The 27,242-nt window shown below is 55.2% G+C and overlaps 7 protein-coding genes across 7 annotated transcripts; 3 read left to right on the top strand and 4 right to left on the bottom strand.

The window, feature by feature from the left end:
• Nucleotides 1–367: 367 nt before the first annotated feature.
• Nucleotides 368–11,900, bottom strand: HER10_EVM0000784 (uncharacterized protein). Its single transcript, XM_035470552.1, has 3 exons — nucleotides 10,554–11,900; nucleotides 1,839–10,490; nucleotides 368–1,781 (listed from the first exon to the last, which is right to left on the bottom strand). Exons 1-3 carry the CDS (start codon nucleotides 10,672–10,674, stop codon nucleotides 505–507), a joined length of 10,050 nt encoding a protein of 3,349 aa, XP_035337931.1. The 5' UTR covers nucleotides 10,675–11,900; the 3' UTR covers nucleotides 368–504.
• A 2,296-nt stretch (nucleotides 11,901–14,196) lies between these two features.
• HER10_EVM0002728 (Snf7 family protein) lies at nucleotides 14,197–16,224 on the bottom strand. Its single transcript, XM_035472429.1, has 4 exons — nucleotides 15,694–16,224; nucleotides 15,428–15,632; nucleotides 15,166–15,371; nucleotides 14,197–15,105 (listed from the first exon to the last, which is right to left on the bottom strand). The coding sequence occupies exons 1-4, from the start codon at nucleotides 15,875–15,877 to the stop codon at nucleotides 15,026–15,028; spliced, it is 675 nt and encodes a 224-aa protein (XP_035338117.1). The 5' UTR covers nucleotides 15,878–16,224; the 3' UTR covers nucleotides 14,197–15,025.
• Nucleotides 16,225–16,580: 356 nt separating this feature from the next.
• On the top strand, nucleotides 16,581–17,533 carry HER10_EVM0012841 (uncharacterized protein). The gene is made up of 2 exons (XM_035482222.1): nucleotides 16,581–16,809; nucleotides 16,911–17,533. The coding sequence occupies exons 1-2, from the start codon at nucleotides 16,721–16,723 to the stop codon at nucleotides 17,209–17,211; spliced, it is 390 nt and encodes a 129-aa protein (XP_035339048.1). The 5' UTR covers nucleotides 16,581–16,720; the 3' UTR covers nucleotides 17,212–17,533.
• A 230-nt stretch (nucleotides 17,534–17,763) lies between these two features.
• On the bottom strand, nucleotides 17,764–19,142 carry HER10_EVM0000199 (uncharacterized protein). The gene is made up of 3 exons (XM_035469993.1): nucleotides 18,524–19,142; nucleotides 18,425–18,472; nucleotides 17,764–18,343 (listed from the first exon to the last, which is right to left on the bottom strand). Exons 1-3 carry the CDS (start codon nucleotides 18,647–18,649, stop codon nucleotides 18,134–18,136), a joined length of 384 nt encoding a protein of 127 aa, XP_035337893.1. The 5' UTR covers nucleotides 18,650–19,142; the 3' UTR covers nucleotides 17,764–18,133.
• A 2,013-nt stretch (nucleotides 19,143–21,155) lies between these two features.
• HER10_EVM0006767 (haloacid dehalogenase) lies at nucleotides 21,156–22,477 on the top strand. Its single transcript, XM_035476344.1, has one exon. The coding sequence runs from the start codon at nucleotides 21,629–21,631 to the stop codon at nucleotides 22,355–22,357; it is 729 nt and encodes a 242-aa protein (XP_035338488.1). The 5' UTR covers nucleotides 21,156–21,628; the 3' UTR covers nucleotides 22,358–22,477.
• Nucleotides 22,478–23,047: 570 nt separating this feature from the next.
• HER10_EVM0007555 (TatD family hydrolase) lies at nucleotides 23,048–24,156 on the top strand (the record flags this gene model as incomplete). Its single annotated transcript, XM_035477108.1, has 3 exons — nucleotides 23,048–23,122; nucleotides 23,218–23,598; nucleotides 23,632–24,156. The coding sequence occupies 3 exons, from the start codon at nucleotides 23,048–23,050 to the stop codon at nucleotides 24,154–24,156; spliced, it is 981 nt and encodes a 326-aa protein (XP_035338572.1).
• Nucleotides 24,157–24,267: 111 nt separating this feature from the next.
• On the bottom strand, nucleotides 24,268–25,989 carry HER10_EVM0004440 (saccharopine dehydrogenase; the record flags this gene model as incomplete). Its single annotated transcript, XM_035474084.1, has 6 exons — nucleotides 25,838–25,989; nucleotides 25,493–25,777; nucleotides 25,377–25,435; nucleotides 24,861–25,309; nucleotides 24,565–24,802; nucleotides 24,268–24,492 (listed from the first exon to the last, which is right to left on the bottom strand). Exons 1-6 carry the CDS (start codon nucleotides 25,932–25,934, stop codon nucleotides 24,268–24,270), a joined length of 1,353 nt encoding a protein of 450 aa, XP_035338270.1. The 5' UTR covers nucleotides 25,935–25,989.
• Nucleotides 25,990–27,242: the final 1,253 nt, after the last annotated feature.

The raw sequence follows: 27,242 nt of genomic DNA, 5'->3' as shown, positions 1-27,242 counted from the left end.
GGATAGACGGGATATCGCGACCTCACTCGGCCGAGACATTTGCCCAGGCTAGTTAGTATACAGGGAAAAACTCACGAGAACGGTAGAAACCCACATCCCGCTTGCGCGCCAACGGACTCAAGACGGAAATATCACCCAGAAAGCCCGACGGGCGGATTCACGATAGGACCATTTTCACAGAACTTCGCGCCATTCGCAACTCTTGTCCCCTCTCTCACGATGGATTTGAAAGACATTGCATCGTTCCCAGTGTGAGTTGAAGAAAGTTCATCAGACACTTAGTATTCAGTTCTCAAATACATTAATCATGAAGCGATTAACCATTAGAAAAAATGGAATCCATCGTCAAGATCATCAAGAAATCATCCAGCCATTCTCAGTGAACGCCTCCCAAATAACCAAAAAATCTCAACAAAAGTCATAACAGTCTAATTCCGTTCCCGTGAAACACATGGTCCGCGTACACTCATCGTCGTAGAATCATTACACGCACATCCCAAGTCATTAGTTGAAGAGACGCTTGAACACGCCCTTGATCCCCTTTGACTTCTCCTTCTCCTTCTCTCTAGCCTTGTCTTCATCCCTCCTCCTGACTTCCTCACGAGCACGGCGTCGAGAGTCGTCCGAGTGCTTTGATCTTGGCTTGTCGGCCGTATCGATCCTCTCAGCCCTCTCAGGTCTGTCAGATCTATCGGATCTCTCAGGCCTATCACCCCTATCGGCCCTCTCGGTTCTTTCGGCCTTTTCAGCTGCTCTTAGGGCAGCCCGTTCGGCCTTCTCAGCAGCCCTGCGAGCTTCTCGGCGAGCTTCCTCGGCGACCTCGTCGCGAACCTTTTGCAGTTTGGCACCACCTCCGCCTTCGGATCTGTCTCTGTGCCTGTGCTTGTCCCGCGTTGTGCTTGATCGCTTGGGAGTGTCGCGTGTGGGAGTAGACTCTTGTCGTCCTGCATTGTCATCCATTGGCAAGTCGTCCTTTGGCGTGGCTGGCGCCGGGGGGTCCTGGGGAGGGAACTTGGATCCAGTCGTACCTTCGCCTCTGACGCTGAAGAATCGCCGAGGCTTCTCTGGCGCGGGCTCCATGGATTCTCTCTTGCTGAGGGTGCGGTGCGGGCGCTGATGCTCTGACGTACTGTGGCGACGAGAGCGGTGATGACTGCGCTCCGGCGTATCCTCGGGTTTGGCGATAGTCTCGGGCTCCTTGCCCTTGCGACGCGGACGCTCTCTTTCCTCGTTCTCGCGGTTGACCTCACGTTGTAGTTCGCGCTCGCGCTCCTTTTCGCGGTGCCTGTCTTTCGGTCTGTCACGATCGGCATCGCGTTCGCGCTCTTTCTCAAGTCGCCGCTCCTCCTTGCGTCGATCATGGGCAGCCTGCTCTTCAGGCGTACGCTCACTGCGGTGGCGGTGGCTTCTCTCACTTCTCTCAGTTCTCTCGGTCTTCTCGCTGTGTTCACTTCGCGCACTCCGCTCGCTACGTTCGCTGCGATGACGGTGCTGAGAATGAGTTTGGGGGCTTTCGGAGAACCCGCTGTCTTGTCTTTTTGGAGGACCTGGTGGAGTTCGGGGCATAGCTTCGCCGGATCGGAGGGATCGCTCGCTGTCAGTTCGGTGTCGTCGACTTGAGTGATGTGATGTGTGCGAGTGGCGTCTGCTACTCTCGTGTTCTCTGCTCTCGTGTTCTCTCCTCTCGTCTTCGCCTCGGCTACGGCTTGAGAATGATGAAGGATGGTGGGTTGAGGAATGGCGTCGCCGTCGGTGCCTCTCACGCTCTGCTTCCTTCTTCTCTGTAAAGTAGTTAGTATCAAACCTGCTAATTTTGTCCGCTCCCGTAGTGGTAGTACTCCTGCGTCTGGAAAGAAGGCCTGGTAGAACCCTCCAGAAAAAGGCCTTTTTCGGTTTGATGTCCATTCTCTCCCAGCTGGGCATTGCCTTGATGAGTTGCGAGCTGCTCTGAGATGATGGGCTCATGGGTGGACGAAGAGTTTCGGCTGTGGCGTAGATGACCACGGCAGCCGCGATGAGTTCCTCCGCTTGCTTAATGGAAACCTTGCGCTGCCGTCTGAGAGCCCTCGCCCTATCCTTGGCGGCCGGTGACATGGAAAGCTCGGGGAGAACCACAGCGGGAGTCGATGGCCGGAGGCCCCATACTGAGCCATCGGTTTGCGTTCCGCAGTCCGAGAATCCGTCTCGCTGCACGGGGCTGAAGTTGGCGTCCACGTCCGAGTCCTTTTGGTCCGCCATGGTGATTGTGTCCAGGGCCGAAATATTATCCAAAGTCTGCGTCAATTTGTCCGATGAGCTGCGACGTGACATTGTGTCTGCTGCAGCAGAACCGGGAGCTTCTCTAGCCGTAGCATCGTCGTCTGAATCTTTGATAGCATTGGCAGCAACCGACCCTGCTGCAGCAGCAACACCAGCGGCGGCGGCTCCAGCAATGAGTGCGTCCTTATCAATTGACTCATCGCTGTCAGTAGGCTCCGCCTTGTCATCCGATATCTGTACTGCTTCTTCGGGCTCATTGGCGTCCGCCTCTGGAGTTGATGCCTCCTCAGCTGCGTCGGGCTCTGCAGGTTTCTCTGCAGGGGCGTCTTCAGGAGTGTCATCGGTATTGACAGGAGCTTCTGAGGCGGGGGCTTCGGAGGCCGCCGGTGTATCTTCAGGTGCGTCCTCAACCTCTATAGGCGCGGCATCCGCCGCCTCAGGAGAAGGCTCCTCGGAGATAGGTTCTTCAGAGACGGTTTCATCAAGAGCAGCAACTTCGGAAGCAGGCTCTTCGGGGACAGCTTCTTCAGAAACAACCTCCTCAGGAGCAACTTCGGGAATAGGCTCTTCAGGGGCAATCTCCTCAGGAGAAGGCTCTTCAGAAACGGCGTCCTCAGAAGGCATCTCGGCTGCTGGGGAATCTTCTGGCGTGGCTTCTGGAGTAGCTTCACCCAGAGTCGCCTCCTCGGGGGCAGGCTCTGCTGGTGCAGGCTCTGCTGGTGCAGGCTCAGGTGTCGACTCTTCAGGAGGGGCATCCTCCACGGTGAGCTCTTCGGAGACGACTTCTGGTGCAGGCGCATCAGCGGGCTCATCGGCAGGCTCATCGGCGGGCTCATCGGCGGGCTCATCGGCGGGCTCAGCAACGGGCTCCTCCGAGATGGCCCCTTCAGGTGCAGATTCAGCTGGAGTCTCTAGCGTTTGGTCTGGCTCTTCTGGTGGAGCTTCTTCAGCTGCTGACTCCTCGGGCACTGCATCTGCTGGAACCTCTTCGGAAGCGGCGGCGATCTCTGTGGATGCATCTTCGACTTGCTCGGGCTCCTCTGCTGTTGTCTCGGGAGCAGTCTCAGATGCAGGAGCCTCCTCAGGAGTTGGCTCCTCCACGGCCGATTCTTCTACTGTAGCTACAGGCTCTTCGGGTGAAGCTCCTTCTGGAGTAGGTTCCTCGGCGACTGCCTCCTCTGGCGGAGACTCAGTCAAGATGGTCTCGTCGGAAGCAGGTTCGGCTGGAGCTGCCTCTTCTGCGGGAGCTGGTTCGTCCGATGCTGGTTCAGTGGGTTCAGCCTCGACAGTGGTGTCTTCGAGGGCTGGTTCCTCTAAAGGCTGCTCAGTGGGCGTTTCGCCTGTGGCGACTTCAGCGTTGTCTTGATCTGGTGATTCGATCTCTTCGACAGAAGGCTCCTCGACAGATGGTAGCTCGTCTGAGGGTGGTAGGGCAGCTTCCTCAACAGTAGGCTCTTCGCCGACCGCATCTTGGCTCTCCTGAATCTCGGCAGTTGGCTCTTCCGGGGCGTCTCCTTCGGCAGCTTCGGCAGTCATCGCAGTCTCGTTCTCTTCGACAGGTTCCATGGATTCCGGCTCCGGGGCGTTGTCCTCGGCAGGCTCCGCGACGGGTTCCGGTTCGACGTCCTCGGGATCTTGGCCTTCCTGTCCTTCCCGTGCCTCTCCATCGGGGGAATCGGGATTAGGGGAAGGAGGGGAATTCTCACCTGATTTCTCTGCCTCTCTCGCATCAGAGGCAATTGGTCCCACCCTATCCTTGCTTTCCTCAGCATCCAAAGACCGCGTCTGTTTACCATCTGCTGCCACCGCCACCGCCGCTCCCGTGGCTACTGCCGCCGCCGCCACCGCAGCCGCTGCGACTTCTGCTGTGTGGTCTTCGGTTTCAGCCGTTGCGGGTGCCTCGACATCTGCCTCGACAGGTGGCTCTGGCGCGGCAGGGGCAGGCTCTTCGACTGGTGGCTCCGGTTCAGCAGCAGCCGCATCTTCAACCGGAGCAGACTCAACAGCTGCCTCAGCAGGCTCCTCTGGCTCAGCAGGAACAGGCTCCTCAATCGGCGCAGATTCTTCAACAGCAGCTTCTGCCGCTGCTTGCGGCTCCGCGGGCGCTTCTGTATCAACAGGAGCGGGTTCTTCAGCGGGAGCAGGCTCCTCAGCCACCGCTGGTTCCTCGGTTGATACGGGTTCTTCCGCTGGTGCAGAATCTTCGGCCGGGGCAGGAGCTTCAACAGCTGCTTCTTCAGGCTTCTCTGGCTCAGCGGGCGCTTCTGGCTCAACTGGTGCCTCTGGCTCAACTGGTGCCTCTGGCTCAACTGGTGCCTCTGGCTCAACTGGTGCAGGCGCAGGATCTTCCGTCGAGGCAGGTTTCTCGGCAGGCGTAGACTCTTCAACCGGTTCAGCCGCGGCATCTGCTTCGGGGGTCTCGGTCTCCTGAGCAGGCTCGGCTTCCGGTGCCGGCGTTTCTTCAACTGCGGCAGCGTGATTCGCCTCCGCGAGAGCTTCGGCGAGCTCAGGCTTCTTAGTCTCTTCCGAAGCTGGCTCAGACGCCGGTTCTGGCTCCGCCTCCTTGACTTCGGGTGCAGGCTCCGCCTCGGCAGGTTCCTCCACCGCAGCGGGCGGATCGGGTAGAGCTTCTTCGGTCTCCGGAGCGGCCTCAATTGGGACGGCAGGCGGCTCAGCGGCAGCATCCTCCGCCTCCTCGACAGCCTCGGTCTGGGGCTCAGGATCGTTGACTTCTGCTGTGGCAACTTCTACAGCAGCGGCTTCGGGTTCTTTGGCTTCTTCGGTCGCTGCTGGCGCCTCCGGCTCTGGGACCGCGTCCGTAACGGCGGCTGCTTCTTCAGCAGGAGCAGCATCGGCCGGAGTAGGCTCCGATTCAGGTTCAGGCTCATTTGACTCAGGAGCAGGAGCAGGATTAACGGCGTCTGCAGCAGGCTCCGCCTCTGTAGTAGGTTCCGCCTCAGCCGCGGGCTCTGCTTCTTTGGCTTCTGCCACTTCGACCTTAGCTTCGGGTGCTTCAGCTTCTTCGATAGGGGGAGCAGGAGCAGACTCGGATTCCTCAGCCGCTGCCTCAGCAGGAAGCCCAGGTGCGGGCTCCTGATTTTCGATAGCCGCCTCCGCTTCAGGAGTAGCCTCTGCTTCAGGAGCAGCGTCGAGCTCAGGAGCAGCGTCGGGTTCAGCAGCGGCATCAGGCTCAGCCGCAGCCTCGCCCTCAGGTTCCTTAACGTCTACTTCAGTGACAGCATCAGTCTCGGGTTCTGCCACTTTAACATCAGAAGCTGGCTCAGCTTCCGCAGCGGATTCCGCCGCAGGCTCAGCGACAGGCTCAGCGACAGGCTCAGCAGCAGGCTCAGCGGTAGGCTCAGCGGCAGGCTCAAGATCAGCCTCCTTGACTTCATCAGCCGCAGTCTCCGGAACAGGCGCTGCCTCCTCTGGCTCAGCAACAGCGGGCACGTCGGCCTCGGGCTCGTCTTTAGATTCAGCGGCAGGCTCTGCTTCAGCAGCTGGTTCAGCTTCAGCAGCGGGTTCAGCCTCAGCAGCGGGTTCAGCCTCAGCAGCGGGTTCAGCTTCGAGGGTAGGCTCGGCAGCAGGATCGACCTCCTTCACCTCAGAGGAAGCTTCAGGGACAGCTTCTGCTTCGGGCTCTTTGGTCTCCTCGGCCGCAGGTGCTGCCTCAGCTGGTGCCGCCTCGACTTCAGGCTCTGCTGCTGGCGCTTCAGGCTCAGGATCCTTAACCTCAGCATCACCCTCGACCTTGGCGGCTGGTTCGTTGTCATCCGCGGGAGCAGCTGCTTCGGGCGCAGGCTCCTCGACCTCAGCCGCGGCGGAGTCTTCAGGTTGAACCTCAGGCTCGGGAGTAGCAGCAGCAGCAGCAGCAGCAGCAGCATCAGCCTCAGAAGGCGCCTCACCAGCATCTTCAGCCGTCTCTGCAGCCTTCTCCGGAACAGGTTCTTCTGGGGCTGGGGCAGAGGTCTCGGTGGCGGCCGCGGCCTCGGGCTCTGGAGCTTCCTCAGTTGACGGCTCTGGTTCTTGTGCATCCGGAGTCGTCTCCGGTTCGGGCTCCATGGCATCCGGGGCCGGGTCCGCAGATGGGACTTCGTCATTAGTCTCGGGAGTCGACTCCGATTCTGCCTCAGCAGCGGGCTCCGGCTTGGGATCCTCAGCAGCGGCAGCTGCCTCTGGCTCCACGACTGCAGTCTCTGCGGTGGTCTCAGGCTCAGGTGCGATTTCCGTCTCGGTAGCTTCAGCTTTGGGCTCCTCAGGATTGGTTTCGGGCTCAGCAGCATCGGCGGGCGGTTCGGCTGAGGTCTCATCGGGAGCTTCTGGCTCTGTCTCCACTTCGGCAGCAGCGGTAATCGGCTCCTCCGGGGCGGGATCGGAAATTGCCTCTCCGGCCTTGGCATCTTCGGCCGTGGCTTCGGCTTCAGCGGCAGGTTCTGTTTCTTTTTTAGTATCCTTGGTCCCTGGGGAGAGAATGTCCACGGTGAAACTGAATTCTTTGCCGTCACTGATGATTTCGTATCCGTCCATACCTTCAGTTGAGACAACTGCGTCGTCCGTGGTGGCGGCATCCCCGGCAGCGTCTGCAGTCTCTACATCGGCTTCCTTGGGGGCTTCTGGAGCATCCTCTGGGGTATCCTCTGGTGTGGCGGCAGCTTCGTCCTCTTTTGGTGCCTCGGGCTCGGCTGCGTCTGGCTCAGCTTCCACTGGTATAGTCTCAGGAGCAGTGTCAGGCTCAACTACAGCCTCAGTTTCGGCGTCCTTGGTAGCATCAGCTTCAACTGCAGCTGTCGCTGTCTCGGTTTCGACCTCTGGAGCAGCCTCGGGAGCAACCTCGGGAGTGACTTCAGGAGCATCCTCGGGAGTAGTCTCGGGAACGACTTCAGCAGTGCTCTCAGAAACACTTTCAGGGGCCGCGTCAGTAGGAGCCTCAACCTCTGCCGCAGTTTCGGCAACAGGCTCCTCCGGAGCATCAACCTCAGGAGCCGCGGCAGGCTCATCTACAGCAGCGTTCTCTGCTGCAGCTTCAGCGGCAGCTTCAACCCCTGCCTCCTTAGGGGCCTCAGCTTCAGCTTCAGCCTCAACTGACTCAGAAGCGTCTGGTTCAAAGTCTGCAACTTCAGCTTCTTTAACCTTGACAGCCTCCGCTTCGGCTTCTGCAGGAGGACCCTCCTCTTCCTTGGGAGCGGGAGATTCCTCCTCCTGGGCAGGTTCCGATTCAGGCTCTTTTGTCTCTTCGGCGGCTGTCTCGGCCGTCTCCGGAGCATCGGACGGGGCATCATCCGCGGCCTCGGGCTCTGACCCTTTGGGAGGTTCGGCGCTCTCTGCAACCTCCTTCGAAGGCTCAGCTTCAACCTCTTTGGAGGCTTCGGTGTCAACTGCGGAATCAGACTCCTTAGGAGGCTCGGCATCGTCAGCCTTTGCTGTCTCAACGGCAGGCTCAGGAGCGCCTGCAGGATCAGCGGCTGCTTCGACTGATGCCTCGGCCACATCAGCGACCGGAGGCTCGGCCTCGGTCTCTGCCGGCTGAGTTGCCGAGTCGGCTTCCTTGTCTGCAGCGGCAGGCTGCTCTTCGGCAGGCTCGGTCGCATTGGCTGGCTCAACGGGATTGTCATCAGCATCAGCAGAAGCTGGCGCATCTTCGCTAGTCGGCGCAGTCTCTTCTTGTGGTGCTGCTGGATCTGCATCCGCGGTGGTGTCGTCAGACTTTGGCTCTTCAGCAGCTGCATCAGTGGTTGTTGCATCTTCTGGGATAGCCGCAGATTCGGCCACAGCAGGTGCTGCGTCTTCCTTGACCTCGGCCGGCTCAGCCGGGGAAGATTCTTCGCCTTCAGCTGCTTCAGCTGGAGCATCAGGTGTCTCAGTCGGAACCTCTGCAGGCTCGGGTGCGTCAGCCGGAGCATCAGGTACTGGTGCTTCCTCTGAGGCAGCGGGAGCTGCTTCGGCTTCTTCGGGCTTCGCAGCATCATCCGCGGGGGCATCTGTCTCGGCGACTGCGGCATCGGTTGCATCTTCTACGGCTGTCATTTCGACCGTAGCTTCAACGGGGGCCTCTGCTGGCGGCACCGCCTCTTCGGCAGCCGTAGCTTCGGCGGTGTTTGCCTCAGCCGGTCCAGGATCGGCTGTCTCAGCTTCTTTGGCGACCTCAGGTGTAGCCTGAGAAGGAGCTGAAGATGCCTCCGTCTCAGTAGTTGCAGCCGTCGATGTTTCTTCCGGCGTTGGCTCCTCGGATGTCGCTTCTTCCACTGCCTCAACCGAAGGCTCGGCTGAGGGCTCAGCTAGAGCTGATTCATTAGATGCTTCGGCAACGGGTTCGGCAGCCGGTTCCTCGGAAGAAGGAGCATCCTCAGTCTTGGCCTCGGGAGTTTCTTCGGCCGCAGGGGCAGCAGGAGCAGGGGACTCCTCAGGCGAAGCCTCTACATGTGCCTCCTCGGGGGCGGGATCCTCAGGCTTGACATCGGCAGCAGCAGGTTCTTCCGCAGGTGCGGACTCTTCAGCTGCGGTGTCAACCGGGGCATCAACCGGAGCATCGGCAGAAGCATCGGCAGCAGGCTCGTCTGCAGCGGCAGCGTCATCAGGCTTAACCTCCTCTGCGGCATCGGCAGCAGGTTCGGCGTCAACGGGGGCTTCGGCCGCAGGCTCTGCAGAGGCAGCATCTTCTGGCTTCAGCTCTTCGGGAGTCTCGGTAACGGGCTTATCCGCAGGAGCAGCATCATTCGGCTTATCTCCAGCTGGAGCCTCAGTAGCTGGCTCTTCAGTAGCTGCAGTCTCTTCCGGAGCTGGCGCGGAATCGTCAGGTTTTGACTCAGCAGGAGCCTCATCAGCATCTTTCTCCTCGACGGGAGCAGCGTCTCCCGACTCAGCTTCGACTGTGGCATCAGCCGCAGCATCCGCGATAGGTACAGTCTCGTCCAATACGGGCTCAGCTGAAGGTTCACTGGCGGGCTCCTCTGCTGGTGCAACAGTCTCAGGCTCTACATCAGCGGGCGCGTTGGGAGTCGACTCTGAGACTATGAACTCCTCGGGCTTGACTTCGTCGGTAACAGGTGCAGCATCCTCTGGAGCAGGTGCGGACTCTTCGGACTTTCCCTCTGCTGGTGTCTCTGCGGTTGTTCCGGGGACTGCATCAGCAGTTGTATCGGCAGGAGTTGCGTCTCCAGGCTCGCCGTCCGCTTCCTTGTCAGCTTCGGCTTCAGCCTGTGCCTCAGAAGCCTCGGGAACAGCTTCGGCGGGTGGTGCGTCTTCGGTCTGAGGTTCCGCTGCGATAGGCTCTGCTTGGACTGTTGTGGGCTCTTCAGTTGCAACATCCTCAGTGGGAGCTTCAGGTGCAGCCTCTGTTGCCTCGGGGGCCACTTCTGCTGATGCATCAGCTGCATTATCTTGGCTGTCTTCTGTTGCAGCTTCAACAAAAGCTTCCGCAGGAGTTTCGGCAGGAGCCTCGATGGGAGCTTCGGCGGGAGCTGGATCTACAACCGCCGACTCCGTCGCCTCTACAATGGCTTCAGCAGCGTCTGGCGATATTTCCATCGCTACCGTGTCATCGACCTTGGCGTCATCCAGGCTTCGGTCAGCAGCCGGCTCAAGTTCAGCTTCGACGGTCGGCAGCTCCTCCTTGGCCTCAATGGTGGCCTCCGGAGGCGGAGCTGGGGCGTCCTCCATCTTTGGCGGCTTGGCGTCCTCTGCTGGGGGTGGCAGCGGCGGAGGGGGGATCGATCTTGAGCTCTCGGCCGGCTCTGGTTCGGCGTCTTTTCCGCCCTTGCCCTTCTTTTTCTTCTTCTTTTCTTTCTTCTTGTCCTTTTCCTTGTCCTTTTTGGAGGATTCCTTCGTCTTCGTCGGAGACACGGGTGCCTCCTCTGCGACGATATGTTTCTCTTTTATCGGTTCAGGCGTAGGCTCGGGCTCGGGCTCAGGTTCAAGCTCAGGTTCCTGTTCGGGCTCGGCTTCTACGAGTGGCGGAGGCGGAGGTGGCGGAGGTGCAACGATATCCTCCTTTTTGCCCTTCTTCTTCTTCTTCTTGTCCTTTTTTGAGGGTGTCGGCCACTCGTCTTCAGCTATGCCGTTGTCTTGAGGCGGTTCAGGCGTGGGAAGCTCAGGGGCGACAGCCGGTGGCTCGTCATAGGTGTATTGTGCTGCCTTCTTGTCCTTCTTTGCCTTCTTCTTGCTCTTTTTACTGCTGCTGCTGGCCTGTGCAGGTTGTGAGGGATACGTCACGCCATTGGCATATACGTCGCCGTCTGTAAGATGAAGGGGTTAGGCGTGCTAATGCAATACTCAAAGCGCAATCTAACGTGACTTACCATTTTCCAGCTCTGAATCTGAAGGTTGGAAATACTGGACGTTGGAGAAGTCTTGGGTTTGGACGTGGCTCCATGGGTTCTGCCGGTAGGGGCAGAAATCGACTGGTTCTTCCGAATTCATGCTTCCGGGACTCGTGGATTATGGGGGTCCTTGTTTCGCAAAAGGTGATCAATGCTGATCCGGGGAGATGGTCTGATGTTGTCGTTGGCACACGTGGACGGCTTTCGTTGGCGAGAGATGAGATTGGGAGTTATTTTCTTGACAAGTTCTCGATTTTCTTGTGATTGTGCGGTGCCCAAGCCGGAGTAAGAAGTTCGAGTCTCTTGGGCTGGTATCGCGAGACTCAAAAGGATGTATTGTGAGGTATCTTGTCGCCTGTGAGACCGTGTTGTGGTGTAAACAACAGACAAAAGTGCAATGGGCAATTATGACAAGGAAGCAACAGGTTTCTTGTCTCGGCTTGACACTGAATAGAGTTGAGAAATAAGGGACCAAGAGTGACGAGATGCGTCCCGACTACGACCATCCCAGGAGGACACAATTGGGCTAAGCTGTGGGAAGAAAAGCAGATTCTCGAGAAGCAGGGGGGAGCTTTCCCAGCAGTGCCAAACATCACAAGCATCACTAGTCTGTAGCAGGGTTCAAGGTGCGGGAGTAAGGGGTCCCTGACGCAGGCCACCCCACGCTGTCCCCACGAATGGAGACAAATTCTGGCAGTCTCAGAGTCCAAGTGATCACTGTCGTGCGTGCTTGAGGGCCATTGGCTCAAGTGAGGCGGAACAAGCACTGGCGCCACGTCGCAATTGGGTCGGACTTGGGAGTGCGGTTTCTGGGATTCGGGAGCTTGAGTGATGTGATAAATGATGTGACAAGAGGCGAGGCAGAGGAACAGAATTGGACCTGGGACATCAGACGGACAAGGAGACAAGGAGGAGGGTTGATGGCTGCCCAACGACGATTCGATTGGAAGCGAGCGGCCAACCCGCATGATGAGACGGGCTCAACGAGGCCGGGCATGAACGTCGGTGATTTTTTTCCCGGGATATGTGGTTGACTTTTTGTGGTCTTATCCCTTTTCGTAGTCTCATAGGGCCGTACCTAAGTCTCAAGATGACATACCGCTACCGCCGTACCGTTGAAGTCCATTGATTCTATCGGATGAGTACCGTCGCTTGACTTTCATCTGTAGAAGCCAACATCATTACGGATGCCATGGGCAAAAGAAGCCTACGGGGCAGTCTTTGCGGTGAGGCATTGGAATAGACCGAAAGACCACAAAACAACATGGCGCAGTGCCTGTCCACCAATGATCTTCATAAGGCGACAATGGATGGATAATATTGAGGAGGTCAAATGTGTTCGTACTTGGCCTGAAAAGGGCTCGAAAGGGCTTAGGCTCTCCCAGACTCTTCTGAGGACGAGGGAATTTTTTGGGTTCGATGAAGTGTCAAATGTCAAGCATCCCCTCCACTCAGCGGCTATGAGCTAATAATTGCTGTGCTGCGCTGGTCGTCGATTTCCGGCCCAGTGCACTCGCACGCATCGGGCAGCCGGAGCAGGGTAGGTCGATGGGCCGGTCCACTAGGGCCAGGCATATCCTTGTATGCATAGGTCCTCATCGCGCCTGGCGAGACATAAGGAAACGATTGCCGACGGAAAGGTGGTTCCTGGAACATGGTGGAGGTTAAACCCAACCTTCTTCCCGTCATTCGTGATATTCGAAGAGACGGAGGGTGGACAAGGGAGAAGCCGCGGTTTGGCTAGAAGTAGTTAGACGGCGTTGAGAGACCGTTATGATTGTGCACACGGCCACTTGCTGACTGGCACTTTCCTTCGATAGACGCTCAACGGCGGCTGGCATGTCAATGGTGGGGGTTGGAGGCGAGCGCGGTTTGTTTCTCATCGGCCATTAAACCCCCGGTCAGCGAGGTGCAACGTGGCTCGCCTGGGTGAGGCTCGTCTGTGAAGATCCATGCAGTAGAGGCCCGGACCACGGCTGGCGGGAGGGGCGGATGTGACTGCAGTGACAGTGACAGTGGCACCAGCAGAAGGGTGGTGGGTTTGGATTGGGCGACGGCTTGCAACGGGCTGTATTCTTCGGTTGTGTGCGAGGAAGTAGAGAGAAACGTGGGCGTGCAAATTCGAGGAATACAATGCCGTGATGACCATGTCCTGTCAGCAAAGCGTCTTCCGTGGAACGACTTGCTGTGCCGTCTAATGTAACCGCCGAATGGAGTGTTCGGGCGAAAATTTTGGTGAGAGTGAGTTGGTGAGGTGGGCGGAGGTTGGGCCGACGTCGATATGGGATGGGACGGGATGGCATGGCTCCTCCCGAGGTCAGTGTCTGAGAGGTGCAGTAGCCCAGTCTAGCCCGAGGAGATGCGTACAAAGGTTGTGTGCCGCAACGATGGCGTCGGTGCGATTGGTGCCCTGCAAGAACCCGACTTGGTCCGACTACATGCCACTGGGCATAAGAGAAAGAATCAATGGGGCCGTACACGAGTCGGCGGTTGGGCGCTGAGAAGGCGGCAGGCAGCATGGCTGGTGGTATTGGGCGGACCTGAGGACCGATGATCGAAGACTGGTGACCGATGGAGAGAATGAGTTGGTAGCATCTGGGCTGGGGAAGCATCGAGGTTGCGAGGGAAGCCATCGCGATTCCGAGGCTGATACGTACACTGATATTACCAGGAAGGTCAAGTAATCGTCGGGTACATGATCGCGAATTGAACCAGCTGTTGATCGATGTCGTGGACTGTCACAACGGGCGCTCAATGGCGGTGGATAAGGCTCATCGTCGATTGTTTTGTTGTTTATGCGAAAGAAGACCCATCCATGAAAATGTTTGCAGGGAGGCGGAAGAGGGAAGGCCAAGGGAAGAAATTGAGTTGGCAGTCCTGACTCCTGACCCTGACCCGAGCTTTTGCCAGGAAGATGGTTTCACTTTCTTCGGGAAGGAAGCATTGGTCGCTGTCACGTCACAGCCAGCGTGTTGGGAAAGACGTTGCTACACTCATAAAAGTCACTAACGTGCCTGCCCTCACCGCTGGGAATTTCGGTGTAGCATGTGGCAGGCGCCAACACCTGCAACTTTACAGTGCCTGCCCTGGCCGTTGATACCTCACGAGCCCACTTGGGCACTTGGGTAAGCCCCAGCACCCTGGTAGAACCCGAACAAGCAACGACCGACCTTGAGGCTTGACCCTTTGAGTTGGCGCATTCCAAGGTTTGGCTCTCAAAAAAAAAAGTTGAGAAGCCTGTCCATAAGTGCTCAAATAAGCCGCGTATGTGGGACTCGATAAGAAGAATGTATCGGTTTCCCCGTCACAGCCCAATATTGTAGGAAAATTAACCAAGATGGTGATGGAAAATACTTTCAAAGCATCTCGAAAAAAACCCACTCTTCCAGCCCTCTATGTTCTCATTGTGCTGGGCCTTCGAAGCCTCTCCTGGCAGCCCAACCGCCCTAAATTTCTGGTGCCTCCATCCGCAAGACACCATAGAAGGCTCTGGTGCCCGGTGACCGAGCTTGCATTGATCGTGTAAGAAAGCCTCATTTGACCTCTTCCGATGATCCAGCCCACATCGTGATCACAATGATAAGGTCCCGGATTCACATCAAGGATCCATAGAATTACATGAGTCGGAAAGAGGCAGCCGAGTACTCCGCAGAATCGACACCCGTCACCTACCTCAACACAGCAGGTCCGTAACAGTGTCACGGAGGGCAGAGTGATCGTGGGCCACAAGTACTCCGGCTCGCGATCGGTCACTCCTGGCGACTGGCGGTGTGCCGAGACACGTGAGGAATGGCTCCTGTCCCCCGGTCCCGGTCCGGTGGGGACCTCTTTGAGACAGCGAACTTGACACTGCCGGTGGGCCGGCGACAGCATGTCTCGCCCGCTTCTCGCCCGTCTGCTCACCGGACTAGACATCGCTCCAACGCGGCAGCGCTTCCGATGCATTAGCCCTCAAGTATCTTATCCTGTCCGGCAAAGGAACTGACGCCAGCGCTGCAATAGCTTCTCAACAACAATCAATATGTCTTCTATGAAAAAAGTGAGGTGTGCGTAGTACTCGTAGACTGTAAAAAGTGCCACTCCAGCAAACCAGAAAAGCTTGTCAAACTCCCTCCCATCAGCCTCCGCAACCGCGAGATTCCTATCGAATGGCACCCACGTAACCCAAAACGCCAACGCCAGTAGACAGGTCTGAGAAAGAGGGGCAGGTAGCTGAGAAACATGTGAACGAGGGCCGCTTCGGAGTCGTATCCGTCGTTGGTGGTGAGCATGTTCGTGTATATCGAGTGTGTCGTACGGTATCCACTTCTCTGGGCAGCTGTGTTGTTCGACCTGCTTATCCCGTCGCGCCGCAATTCTCATGCAAAGCCTCTAGAAGCTCCATCCCGAACCAGGAATGCTATGCCATCGTTCTCGGCCATCCCCACAGGATCGCCTCACACCTGACTCCTTTACATGGCCATCTCCGCCTGCAGCTTGCGCAGCTCGGCCTCTTCGTCGTCCTCTTCGACAGCTTGCGCCTTGCCTTTGACTACATTATCACGTCAGTACATTACTCTTATCATGATCTCGGAAGGCGGGATCTCCTTACTTGGTCCGTTCGCGGCGGCAGGCATCTGGTGAACGCGGTCTGACACAGGTACCGTGCCAGTGCCCACCATTTGCTCGTCCAAAGCCTCCTGCTGCATTTGATCCAGCTCATCCTCCAGGTCCTCGTCGATGATGTTATCGGTCTGGCCCGTTGTGATAGCGTTGACGATTTCCTCGCTAAGCGCATTCTGTTCGCGGAGATCCTCCCTGTTTTCGTAGTCAGCAAACGTCTTTCGCACTGGCTTACAAACTTCGAAACGTACATTGTTTGGTCCACCTTGTCCACGGTCAGCTTGCCGTGAATACCCTTCATGGCCTGGCCAGCCTTCTCCATCGCCAACAGCGTCTCGCGGTTGATATTCGCCGACTCGATAGCGTTGATTTGGGACTCGAGTGTCGTGATTTGAGAAATAGTCTGTTCGAGGCTGTGTTCGTGGCCCTTCTTGCGACGCAAGGCAGCCTTTGCGGCTATCACGATATCCCGTCAGCATCTAGTCTCCCCGTAATCTCGATTGCTCAGATAAGTTACCGTTCTTGTTTGTGTTGACATTCTTCCTTGCAATAGTATCTTGTTCGTCCATCAACGTTTGAAGATGCTTCTCTCTCTTTTGCAGCATATCAAGCTGGACCCTAAGGCCGAGGATTGCATCTTTGGCATCATTCTTCTTCTTGGCGCCACCGCCACCGCCAAACCAGCCCCAGACGCCAGACATGATCAGATGTGTTGAAGTTTTGGGGTTGCTAGTATGAGTCGAGTAGATCGAATGGATTCCGGTTGTTTATGAGGTTGTGCGCAGGCAGCGATCGTTCGAAGGCAGCCGTATTCCGGGGTTGCGTGGCACTCGACCGAAGTTTGATGGCGGGGTACCGAAACGGGGAAACAAGCGGGCACTCGTCGTCGTCAACGACCTGCAAAATTAGCGAAGGCGTACTGATAGGCGGAGTTGCCAGTGATTTCTATATCATGCGACGAACACCCGCGGCTCGCTCAAGTCAAGTTGTCGCCAAGTTGATAGTTGGAAGGCTGATAGATAGAGTCAAGCAGGTAGTAGGTAGGTAGGTATGATGCAAGCTCCCGACTGGTTCAGCGACGCCGTTTAGTGGGCAAGCGATGACGGCGGTTGTGCCCAGCAACAGTGCTGCCGCCTGATTTAGCCGCGGTTCAGCCGATCATGTGAGACGCCCGCGTGACAGGCCTCTTTGGTGGTGACTTCCAAGGTTGATCCAGATAAGACATATCTTATCACCGATAAGTACCTCAGAATGCACGCGCCCCAGTGACCAAAATTGCAGGCGCCAGCAGCTGTCACCATTCACCACTCCTCCTCTGTGAGTACTTCGTACCTACCTTTATATCATACAGATAGGTAGCCGGGATAAACTACAAAGTTGATTTTACGCATAACGTCCCTCAGACATACACTACCTTACCCGGCAGCCTCAGATGATCGTTGTCTAAATCACTTCACGCGCCACCTGACTGGAACTTACCTTCGACTTGGCCAAGCAGTGATGCATGTTGTTTGAGTCCTGAGCAACTAACAATCACCTAAGCCATGTCTAGAGGCCCGCTGCCTTCTCAGCTTTGTCTCCTGTCAGACTTGCCGGCTCGACCACAGGGCGATAAGGTCAGATTTCTCGGGTGGTAAGTTTTGATACTTTTCGCCTACTGCTTACTTTGATCGATGATTCGCTCTCGTCCTATGTCAAAAGTCGTCTGTTGGTAACCATACTAATTGCCATCAGTGTAACTGCGTACTCGACGCACTCAGCTGTGCTCACGCTCGAGCACAGCTTCCCCAAAGGATCCGATATCAGTGTATTGGTTGACGTTCAACTCTTACTCAGTACCATGACTTCAAACCAGACACGCATCGGCGAGTGGGTGAATGTGGTTGGCTATCTCACGCCCGCTCCCCCGGGAACACGGGCCAAAGGGACGAGCCATGAACCACGTATAGCCGCCGTCCAGGCACTCATGCTCTGGTCCGCTGGCCCTCTCAACCTACAGCGATACGAAGCTTCCTTCGCAACGACTTCAAGTTGAGTCTAGATGAATCCATGCCACCCGCTGGGGAAGACGAGGCACACCATCTACTACCATAAGCTGCCGCCTGACCTGAGAGGAAGCGGACATTGGCCTCGGTAACAATGTAGGCAGACGTGTCATGCTCACTACCGCAACCAGGCTCCCGTGCCTCGTCCAATTCGTCACGCATGCCACGAACCAACAGGTATGGATAAGAGATCTTACATATGGACTGAAGATGGGCTTTTCTCTCAGCATTGGCAACCGAGCACGATCCGAGCATCATGTCAGCCACGCCATCCTGTCAAAGGTTTCCATTGAACAAACATTCTCGGCCCGCATGAATGTGCTACTAGCCTACAGCGACGATTTCGTCCAGTCTAAATGCACCTTGTCTATTCTGGAAAGCAAACACGCGCCAATTAGGTATCTGGTTGAGGGAACGCCTGCTAATGGCATTCGCTGGCGCTGCACTCTGATGCGCGCCTCTTGCAACAATTCCGCATACACATACCAAAAAGGAGCAGCGCGTAAAGGACCTCGGAAATTTTGCTGTTACCATTGGACCCCCCAAAAATGCCAGATGGCAGACTGCTGCTGGGTGGTTTCGGGACACATACTCTTCTCGTCCCAATCAAACAAAAATCTGGTTATAATACTGCTTCGTTTCGCCTGACGCCCATCCAGTCAAAAGAACGAGTGTTCGGTCGGGTCCACCGTTTGCTGCGGCCACCAGGCCACACAACTCGACCCCCCTCACAAGAGACGCGACCTTTTGCGCATGTCTCGAATCATCGAATCCCACAAATTCCTTCCGTATGCATGAAAGGGCTAACCCGACCGCCTGCAACGCCTGGAAATTCAAATGCCTAGATCCAAAAAGACTTGGCCCAATGCGAGATCTCATTCAACACAGTCGACTCCACCGATCCACCCGACTTCACTCCCGCCGCCGGTCGTCGTAACGTCGATGTCGCTCGTGGCTTCGGTGTGCGTCATGTCTCCTTCTTGACGAGTCGTTTGACCCTCGGGATATCACCACCGGCTGATGCAACGGTCTTTTGAGGGGTTTGTCTGCTTCTTGGGCTCTAATGGCCGCCTGACGCTCCCATATTTCTTTGGACTTCCTACAGATATCGTCGATCTGCTCCTATATGCAGAGACGATGATCAGCAAATTCTGCACCATCGAAGAACACAAGATAGGGGAAAGAACCAAGCGGCAAGCTCACATCTGTCAAGCAAGGGCCTGGAGTGGTGATGAGGAATCCATCTTCTCCCTGTAGATGCTGTGAGAGGCGTCTCAGTCATCGTGAATGAGATATTCACACCTCATTTGTGTACGGCCTGACCGTTGCATCTGGCCCGAGATAGTAGGGAAGCTCTTGAGTGATAATCTTCTTGTGAATATCCAACCGGGGAATCCAGTATCTGTTCATCTCTGTTGACGAAGGCATGGCAGATGCTTGGGCATGGAAAATATGAGCTGTCTGCCCGAGCACATTGGATGAGCAAGATGGCGCAAGTCGTCGTGAGATACTGGCGACCAGGAGGAAGAACAAGGTATTTATCTTCGCCAACAATGCGATGATTCGGGGTGCCAATCCTCTTACGCTGCAACGGAGTCGATATTACGAGTTCCCAAGGCATGTTATTGCACCAAGCAAGACAAAAGGAGCACTTTGTCTTGCCTTTTCGGCACAGCTCTGATCGGTATCCTCACCGCTTCGGCTTCTCAGTCGTCAGAACCTGCCTCTACAATGCCTGCATGCAAGGACAGACGCCACATACGGCCTTTGCAATGTCGGTTCTCACCAGGGTGGGAACCCATCCATCTGGGTGTGTTCCACCTTACAGGTTGGGGGTGGTGAGCCTGCAGGAGATAGGCAAAGTGAGGCGGACGGCGGCAACCCCATGACGGTTCGCCTCACACGCCCGCAACAATCCCGCCACCTGCAACCACGAATCACCGTCGGAAGTCGCTATATGCGTCGGAACGACCCTAATCGAGTTTTTCGATTCTCTCTCTACTGCGCGCCCTTTTTCGAATGGAGTTTCCGTTAGCTATCATTCGCCAGTCACTTCTCGACTATGGATCAATTCGCTGCGAGATCCAGTGACGGGACTAGGCTGCAGTTTCTGCAGGTCCATCTCATCGCCATCTTCGTTTCCGGACGTGCTGAAATGGGACCTACCCTCGTGGCTTCCTGGCAAATTCAGCTTCCTCCATGGATGAACCCTGGTGGGTAAGGTAAGGCGTCGGTGATTTCTGGCAGCCAAGCGGTGCAGATCATGTCGATCGCCGCTCGCGACTTCGAGGCGAGCATGCGGGGATGGCGAGCGTCTGCCAGTCATTGCTGACCAGGGTTTCTTATATATCTAGGATCTCGAGTTCTTCAACGATCCAGATGAACCCTGGACCCTTCCCTTTTCTGTTGGTCCCGGATTTTTGGAACGCAAGGCTGCTGCGATCGTCGCCGTCAACACCAGATTCGTCGGCGCTGAAACTGCCGGTGAACAGTAATCATAAACAAGTCATCATTTCGACAATACAGCCTTCCATTTGCTGTAAAGTGGTGTGCACGATGATTTTCCAACCGAATCACATAGCTTCCGACCGTCCCGATCGTAAGACTATCCAGCATTATCGGTATCAAAAATGCGTCAACGGGAAACTAGAGAGCCCTTCCAGTGCTTGACGGCCGAATACGAGGCTTTCCGGCCGGGCATGGCATAAGCCCGAAGATCGTTATAAGTCGTCTCCCTGCCCAGGATGGTCGATCTCCGGATCCTACGAAGAGGGGTTGGCCATCAGCCGTAGTGCCAGACGACTCTCCAATTCAACATACGCGAGCCTGGCGACAAGGCGAGGAGCTGGTGTTCGCTCTTCTCGATCATACGATAATGCGGGCAGCATAGCATTGGCACACCGAACAATGCGACGTCGTGCCAAAGACATGCCGGGAGATCCACTCTGCAGCACCCAAATAGGTTGATGCGACCCTTTTCGACATATTCACAAGGCATTTTTCAAGTTGAGGCTCGTCGCGCAGACCGGACAATTGGATGTGCTCGCCAAACAGGCACCAGGGTCTGCAGGCATCGAGGCTGCAGTTGACTGTCAGTCAAGGTTGAGCAGTGCTCAGAAATATTTCTAACTGCTCATAGTATCTATGCAGCTTTGATCAGACAGTCTTACACATGACCTGAGAGCTTGAGCTCGATGAGCCTTACTTTTGCTCGCGCGACGTCGAGATTAACCCAATGTCCGTGGGTTGGTTGAGCCGCAGGGTCCAACTTGCAAGGGCTTGTCCGTCTTCGACTGTTGGTCTGTGTGATCTTTGAGTGCAAGCAAAGTGGTGTGCACCTCGTTTAAATAATTAGTTTGCGGGATGCAATGACACCAATCCTCGTCGGTTCCTCGATCTTTTGACGACGTCCATTCTTTCCACATACACGCAAAAACTCATCTCGTTTCCGAACTCTAGGAGTGTCTGGACATGAAGGAAAATCGTCCCGGCGCAACCTGCGACCTCGCAGGTATCTGGAGGCTGAGGTGCTAACCAGAGCTCCTGCGCTTGAGTGAGTGCTACATTCAATCACGAAGTTTAATGTAAGTAAGTAACACTGTCGCTGACTGTCAGTCGCCGTGTGAAATTGCTTTAGAATAAAGTCGCAAGAACCTTGAACGTAGCACACATCTTAAAAATCGCCCCCCGGCATAAGCCGAATTCAAGGATTGCAGGCAGAAACCGCATTGCGATACTGATACCAAATAAATTACCCGATCGGAATTACCAGTGATAGGACATTCCACAACTTAGAGTTTCTTGATAACTCGGTCGTAATTCGACCAGCTCTCACATGTGATTTTAGACACGTTTGATCTCCTTGTGCCAAAGGCCACAGGAGTGCTACATAGTCTCCTTTATCAGTAATCTCTTCACCCATGAACCAGCAACACGCAAGTCAGCGCAATCGAAGAAGTCGGTTCTCTAGGTCTACCTAAGTCCAGCCGTCTTACACGGTGGCAGGCTGGTGCCGGTCACATCCGGTCACCGGGCCGGTGCCGCGACTCCACTCAACGCCATCGTCCAATCGGGCCGGACTGCGATCCGGACGGAGCGGTGGGCCGCGTCCTCGTCCTCCAGGTTCCGACTGATATGATGACATCGCGCGCCCTTGCGGGGTGGAGGCAACTCGCCTGTCGATAGCTTCATACTCATAGAGGAAGACTGATCAGTAAACGATAGTGTTTCAAGCTGCACTTATAGACGGCCTGTGAAATCTGTTGAACAAATTTTAAAAGAGAGTTGCCTTCTTGGTTCAGTACCTGTTTATCGATTAAACACCGCCGATCAGATTTAACCCCGCATAATTGCACCCAAAGAGACTGAAACACATTCAACAACAACAATACCAATAACAATCTCACCATGGCCAGCCTCAAAGACTTCCGCGTCCTAACCTTTGACGTCTACGGCACCCTAATCGACTGGGAAACAGGCGCCCTGGCAGCCCTCCAACCCCTCCTGGAAGCAAACAACCGCGCCGGAGACTTCACCCGCAAGCACCTCCTAGACACCTACCACGAATGCGAAGCCGCGCAGCAGGCCAAAACCCCAGACCTCCCCTACGCCCAGCTCCTCACCACAATCCACCCCCAAATCGCCGCAAAACTCGGCCTCACATCCTCGCCACCGTCCGCGGAGGCCTCAAAGGCCTTTGGCGACTCCGTCGGCTCCTGGCCCGCTTTCCCGGACACGGTCGACGCCCTCCGCCGGCTGGGCAAGTACTACAAGCTCGTCGTGCTCTCCAACGTCGACCGGACTTCGTTTGCGCTCAGCAATGCGGGACCGCTGGCGGGCGTGCCGTTTGATTTGATTGTCACGGCGCAGGATGTGGGGTCGTATAAGCCCGACCAGCGCAACTTTACGTATATGCTGCGCGAGGTGAAGGAGAGGTTTGGGGTCGAGAAGGAGCGGGTGCTGCAGACGGCGCAGAGTCAGTTCCATGATCACCATCCGGCCGAGGAGGCTGGTATCAAGTCGTCGTGGATTGTGAGGCCTGGGGCCGTGATGGGGAATAGGGATCGCGAGGTGTTTGATTGGAAGTTTGATACGTTGGGGGAGATGGCTGATGCGCTTGAGAAGGAATTGGCTTGAAGCGGGATCTATGTATACATTGCATGACAGGATGTTCTATTTGATGCCAGGTTCGAGTGCCGTCCTACGCGAGGTGAAAATATCTACTACTTGAGTTTTGACATCTTGAAGTATTGCGCCACTATGAAGTTGCAGCAACGTATGCAGGAGGAATGGGCTCCATGAGCTCAATACCTCATCTTCCTTCTTAGCCTAGCCGCAGTATCTTGACTGTTTCATTAGAAGCTATCAAAGTTTGTTGTGGAATACGGATACAGTATCTCAACTGCTACAACAATCATACTTTTCTTATGGGAATCACTCAAAAACAGTACGAGAAACTTGCACGACAGAGAGCAAAACAACCATCACAATAAGATGTGAAAGAGACACCCAGAACAACGGCTAGTCCAACAAATCAGAAGTTAGGAAAATGCTTATACTCATCATCTGGAGGTGACTCGTTCCAGTGTCCAGAGCCGAAAGCCGGTCCGGCCGAGACCGGCCCCGCCAAGCCATCGGATCCACTAGCCTATCTCCCACCGAAGCGGGGGGAACACGGGGGAATGCCAGGAGGGACTAAGACAAACACCTCCTGGCTAGCAAAACACATCAAAGGGATCACTTCACGCTCAATTGAAGCCTCTGATATAGTCAGGATAGATCACAACTCAGCCTGTAATTTTCCAATAAGTTATAACGCTCAAAACTATGACGTCGGACCTGCTTGCCGGCTTCCCGGCAAACGCACCTCCCAATCCCAAGACCAAACTTCGATTCGCAGATGTAAGTTCACGAGTCCCAAAGTACCCATCACGAAACATGCGACTGTTATCTACCTACACCAAAACTTCAAGTTAAATCTCACACACCAACACTAGGTCGCAGTAACAGCAACAGCAAAAGATTTCGCCGGCTTCTACAGAGGCAAACAATACCACCAGCCAGACTTTGACGCCGTCCTCGACCGCGCCTCGGCCGCGGGCGTCGACAAGGTGATGCTCACGGGCATGTCCCTCAGCGACGCGGCCACGAACCTCTCCATTGCCAGATCGCGGCCGGCTGGGACGTGTTTCGTAACGATTGGCATCCATCCGTATCACGCCGCGGAGCCTGATGCTGAAGAGGATGGCGGCGAGGAAGGTCATTTCAAAAAGTTAGCGGAGGTCGTCCGCGAAACGTTGAGCTCCGCATCGGAAGGCAACATATCGCCGTTGGCTGCGTTTGGCGAGTTGGGGCTGGACTATGACCGCCTGAACCACGCGTCCAAGGAAGCGTAGATTCGTACTTTCAAGCGGCAGTTGGACCTGTTTGTTGAGGAAAAGTTGGATTTGCCCCTGTTTCTCCATTGCCGCTCTGCGTACGATGACTTCGTGGAGATCATCAAGCCATACCTCTCTAATCTCCCCCGCCGCGGGCTGGTACACTCCTTTGTGGGCACCTCGGCTCAGATGAGAACCCTGGTGGAGCTCGGCTTCGACGTCAGCGTCAACGGCTTCAGCTTTCAGGTCAGGGAAAGCCTGGAGATGGTGGGTGATATCCCGCTGGAGCACTTGCAAATCGAGACGGATGCGCCGTGGGGTGAGATACCGGCGGGTTCGGAGATCGCGAAGAGGTATCTTGGTAACGCGTCGGCTTTGCCGCAGAGCAAGAAGAAGGACAAGTTCGAGTTGGGGCTTATGGTGAAGGGGAGGAATGAGAGTTGTACTATGGATAGGGTGGCTTTTGTCGTGGCAGGGTTGAAGGGATTGAGTGTGGATGAGGTTGCTGACGCGGCTTGGAGAAACAGTGTCAAGATGTTTGGGTTCGGCGAAAGCTAACACAAGATGAAGCGCAAGAAATATTGAACGTGTTCCGACCAAAATGTGGTGCGTGACACCAGTTTAACGGAGCTATCTCGATCGTAAGGGGGGCTCTCCCGCCCATACTCATCAGAGTGTCTTTTCTACCATGCTAATCCCCTCCTTCTCGAGCAACTTGCGGATGGGGTCACAGATTTCTGAAGTGTAAGGCGCCAACACCCCCGGCACATTCAAAGCAGGTTCCCCGTTCAGCAATAGCTGGGTAGCAATACCGCAGGTAACACCTACGGTCCTGGCCATGGCTGAATGCCCACCAGGTTCTCCGAAGAGCTCCAGTGTCGATGTGATTGTCTCCTATCCGCGCGGGTCACCGTCAGATTTTGACTTAATTAGAGGGGAGGGGGGCGCTGCGGCGTGCATGCTTACTTTACTACCATCTTTCCACTCAACAATGAACTTGTGCTGGAGCATGACCAGATCTCTCTCACCGGGCTGATAGCTCATGAGCCTTTCGAGCTCCACACACAGTGTGTCTAGGAGATTGCCGCGGAGAGTTGCCGGCTTGCCGGAAAAGAGTCCGATCCATCGCAGGCCGTCAATGATTCTGTTTCTCTCAGTGATGTCCGGAAATACGCAAATCTCATCAATGCGCCTAATCAAAGACCTTTCGACACATCAGTATTTCAGCCCGGATTAGAAGAAGGTGTGCTTGTATGCCTTACTCTTCATCAGTCTCGGTAGCACCAACAGCCCGTCCGAAAACCTCCCGCAACATCAAACCAGCATCATCCTTCTCCAACCATGTCAGTGGCTGCGTGTCCAGCAATCCGAGCTTCGTCAACGCCGCCATGAAAGCCGGGTTCCCTTCATACCGCAGCGACCCGCGCACAACCGTCTCTGCTTCAGGGATCCTATAGAACTCCCGAAAAGGGACGGAGTTCCGGTTTGGATATGCGAGAAACAAGTATCCTTCCATCACGTGATACGGTTTGGCTTGCTTCATGAGATCTTCCCGTGAAACATCGAAGACCTGACCATTCTGGAGGTAGGATGCCGGGTTGAGCTGGGCAAGGAGCGAGCCTCGGGGTGACCAGGAGAATTTGAAGCGCAGGGGGTTATTGGAGCACTCTGGAGCCGGGAGGCCGCCGGCGTACGAATGGAATTCCTTAATCTGCCGTTTGCATTGTTAGTCTGGTGAAAAAGGGTAGTGCATGAGCATGTAGTCGGGCTGCTTGTACTTTTCCTCCCTTTCCATGGACTTCGTCAATGATACGAATAGCGTAGAGGTGGTCAATTCCTAGGGATTCATGCATGAGTTTAATGATCTTTGGTGCTGTGAGGAATCATGTCCTACCAGGATCGAGGCCAACTTCATTCAAAACCGTGACCCCGGCAGCCTTAACTTCAGATTCCAATTCCCTCATCGCCGGAGACACGTAGCTCGTGGTCACGACGTGAGTTTTGCTACGTATGCCAGCTTCGATGACCTTCTGGTGATGAATGAAGGGGACAAGTGAAATCACCAGGTCATGAGATGCCACATGGCTATCGAGCTCTGGAGATGCCACATCCAGAGAAATAGCGCTGGCTCGAGGGTAATTTGAAGCCAAACTTTCGGCTGTCGAAAGGGTTCGGCAAGCTGTTACAGAAGTTTTAGTGAACTCTTATAGTGATTTCGAATGGAATCGGAATGGAATACCTATTGTCAACTTGTTCTTCTCATTGCGAAGCAGATATTCGACACATGGCTTGGCCACCAGGCCGCTTCCCAGTATGAGAATCTTCTTTTCGGACATTTCAGAAGCTCAATTCCCAACACAAGTAAACAAAAGTAGTCTTCTGGGAAAGCTTTGAGGTAGTTATTCAATTCAGAGGTCGAGAAGGAGATGCGCTGTTTACATCGCCGTTCTTATAAGCTTGGCCTCTCGGCCAGTTTGACGTGTATCCGCCATCGCTCTTCAACTACAATGTTCAACTTGAGTCATCCGGCGAGGGATTTTGATTAGCCTCATTGCCATACGAAGCTCGAATATTGTGACATTTATGTTTTGAAATGCGCAATCTGAATGTTTTGCGATCGGATCTGTCGGCTTCCAGCAAGCAGATCGCGTAGTCAGTCTTGTCGGCCGATCGGCCGACCGGGTTGCCCACAGTTATGCTATGCCGCCCGCTATTACACTTCGCGTCGCAAACTTCAGAAATCGCCGAGTGGAAACAGAGCGACTCGGTCGCAGCGAAGGACCTTAAGGTTTACAATCTGACTCCTTACCGAGTCAATTTGAACTTGGGGCAGCGCCAGTAGCTGGCTTTATTAGACAAGGAAACCGAGCGAATAAACCAATCTCATATCGTCAGCATCTTGAACTCCTGTCTAAGGGAGTTTCAATCTGATAACACATTCTACTAATCATCGAGGAAGGGAATTGAATATTTGCCATAAATGGAAGCGTTCGTCTACATCTTGTTATATCTAAATTATTCAGACGTCTTTCGCGATGCGCCATGATCAACGAAGCAAAAGCAAAATCCAGTCCATAACTACTGAGTTCCTCAGCAACTCGCAATGTCGAGCGCGCTGGGTATACCATGTCCAAGTTCATATGGCGAACCCGACTGCAAGACTTCTGGTATTCGCGTGAATTCTATCCAAGCTCAACTGGTGGCGGTGACCGAGAAACGTTCCCGTCTCCGGGTGCTTCTTGCACAGGAGGAGAATGGTATTTGGCGTCCGCAGCGATCTTCGGTGAAACGTGGATTTCTCCCTGGCTATTTCCTTGGTCACCAAGATCTCCATTCCCCCGGTATCTCCTCCGTGCCAGTAGAATTCCTGCACAAACGGATAAGCCTACTCCCAGAATAGCCCCGATAACGATACCAGCTATGGCACCTGCGCCGAGACCTTCAGTACTGGACCCGGATGTCGAAGTAACACTTGCCGCCGTTGCTGAAGAGCTTTCTGATGAAGTTGTGCTTGCCGAATCACTAGTTGGCGAAGGAGTGAGGAGTGTTGAAGTTGAAGTGGACCCGGATTCACTCCCATCAGGTAGTGTGATGAAGAATCTTGAAGATTGATCCGAACTGCTCGTCGAACCATCAACAAAAAG

Source organism: Colletotrichum scovillei, assembly GCF_011075155.1.
Source record: "Colletotrichum scovillei strain TJNH1 chromosome Unknown Contig00001, whole genome shotgun sequence".
Classification (NCBI taxonomy): Eukaryota; Fungi; Ascomycota; class Sordariomycetes; order Glomerellales; family Glomerellaceae; genus Colletotrichum; species Colletotrichum scovillei.
This window is presented reverse-complemented; position numbering and strand designations above follow the sequence as displayed.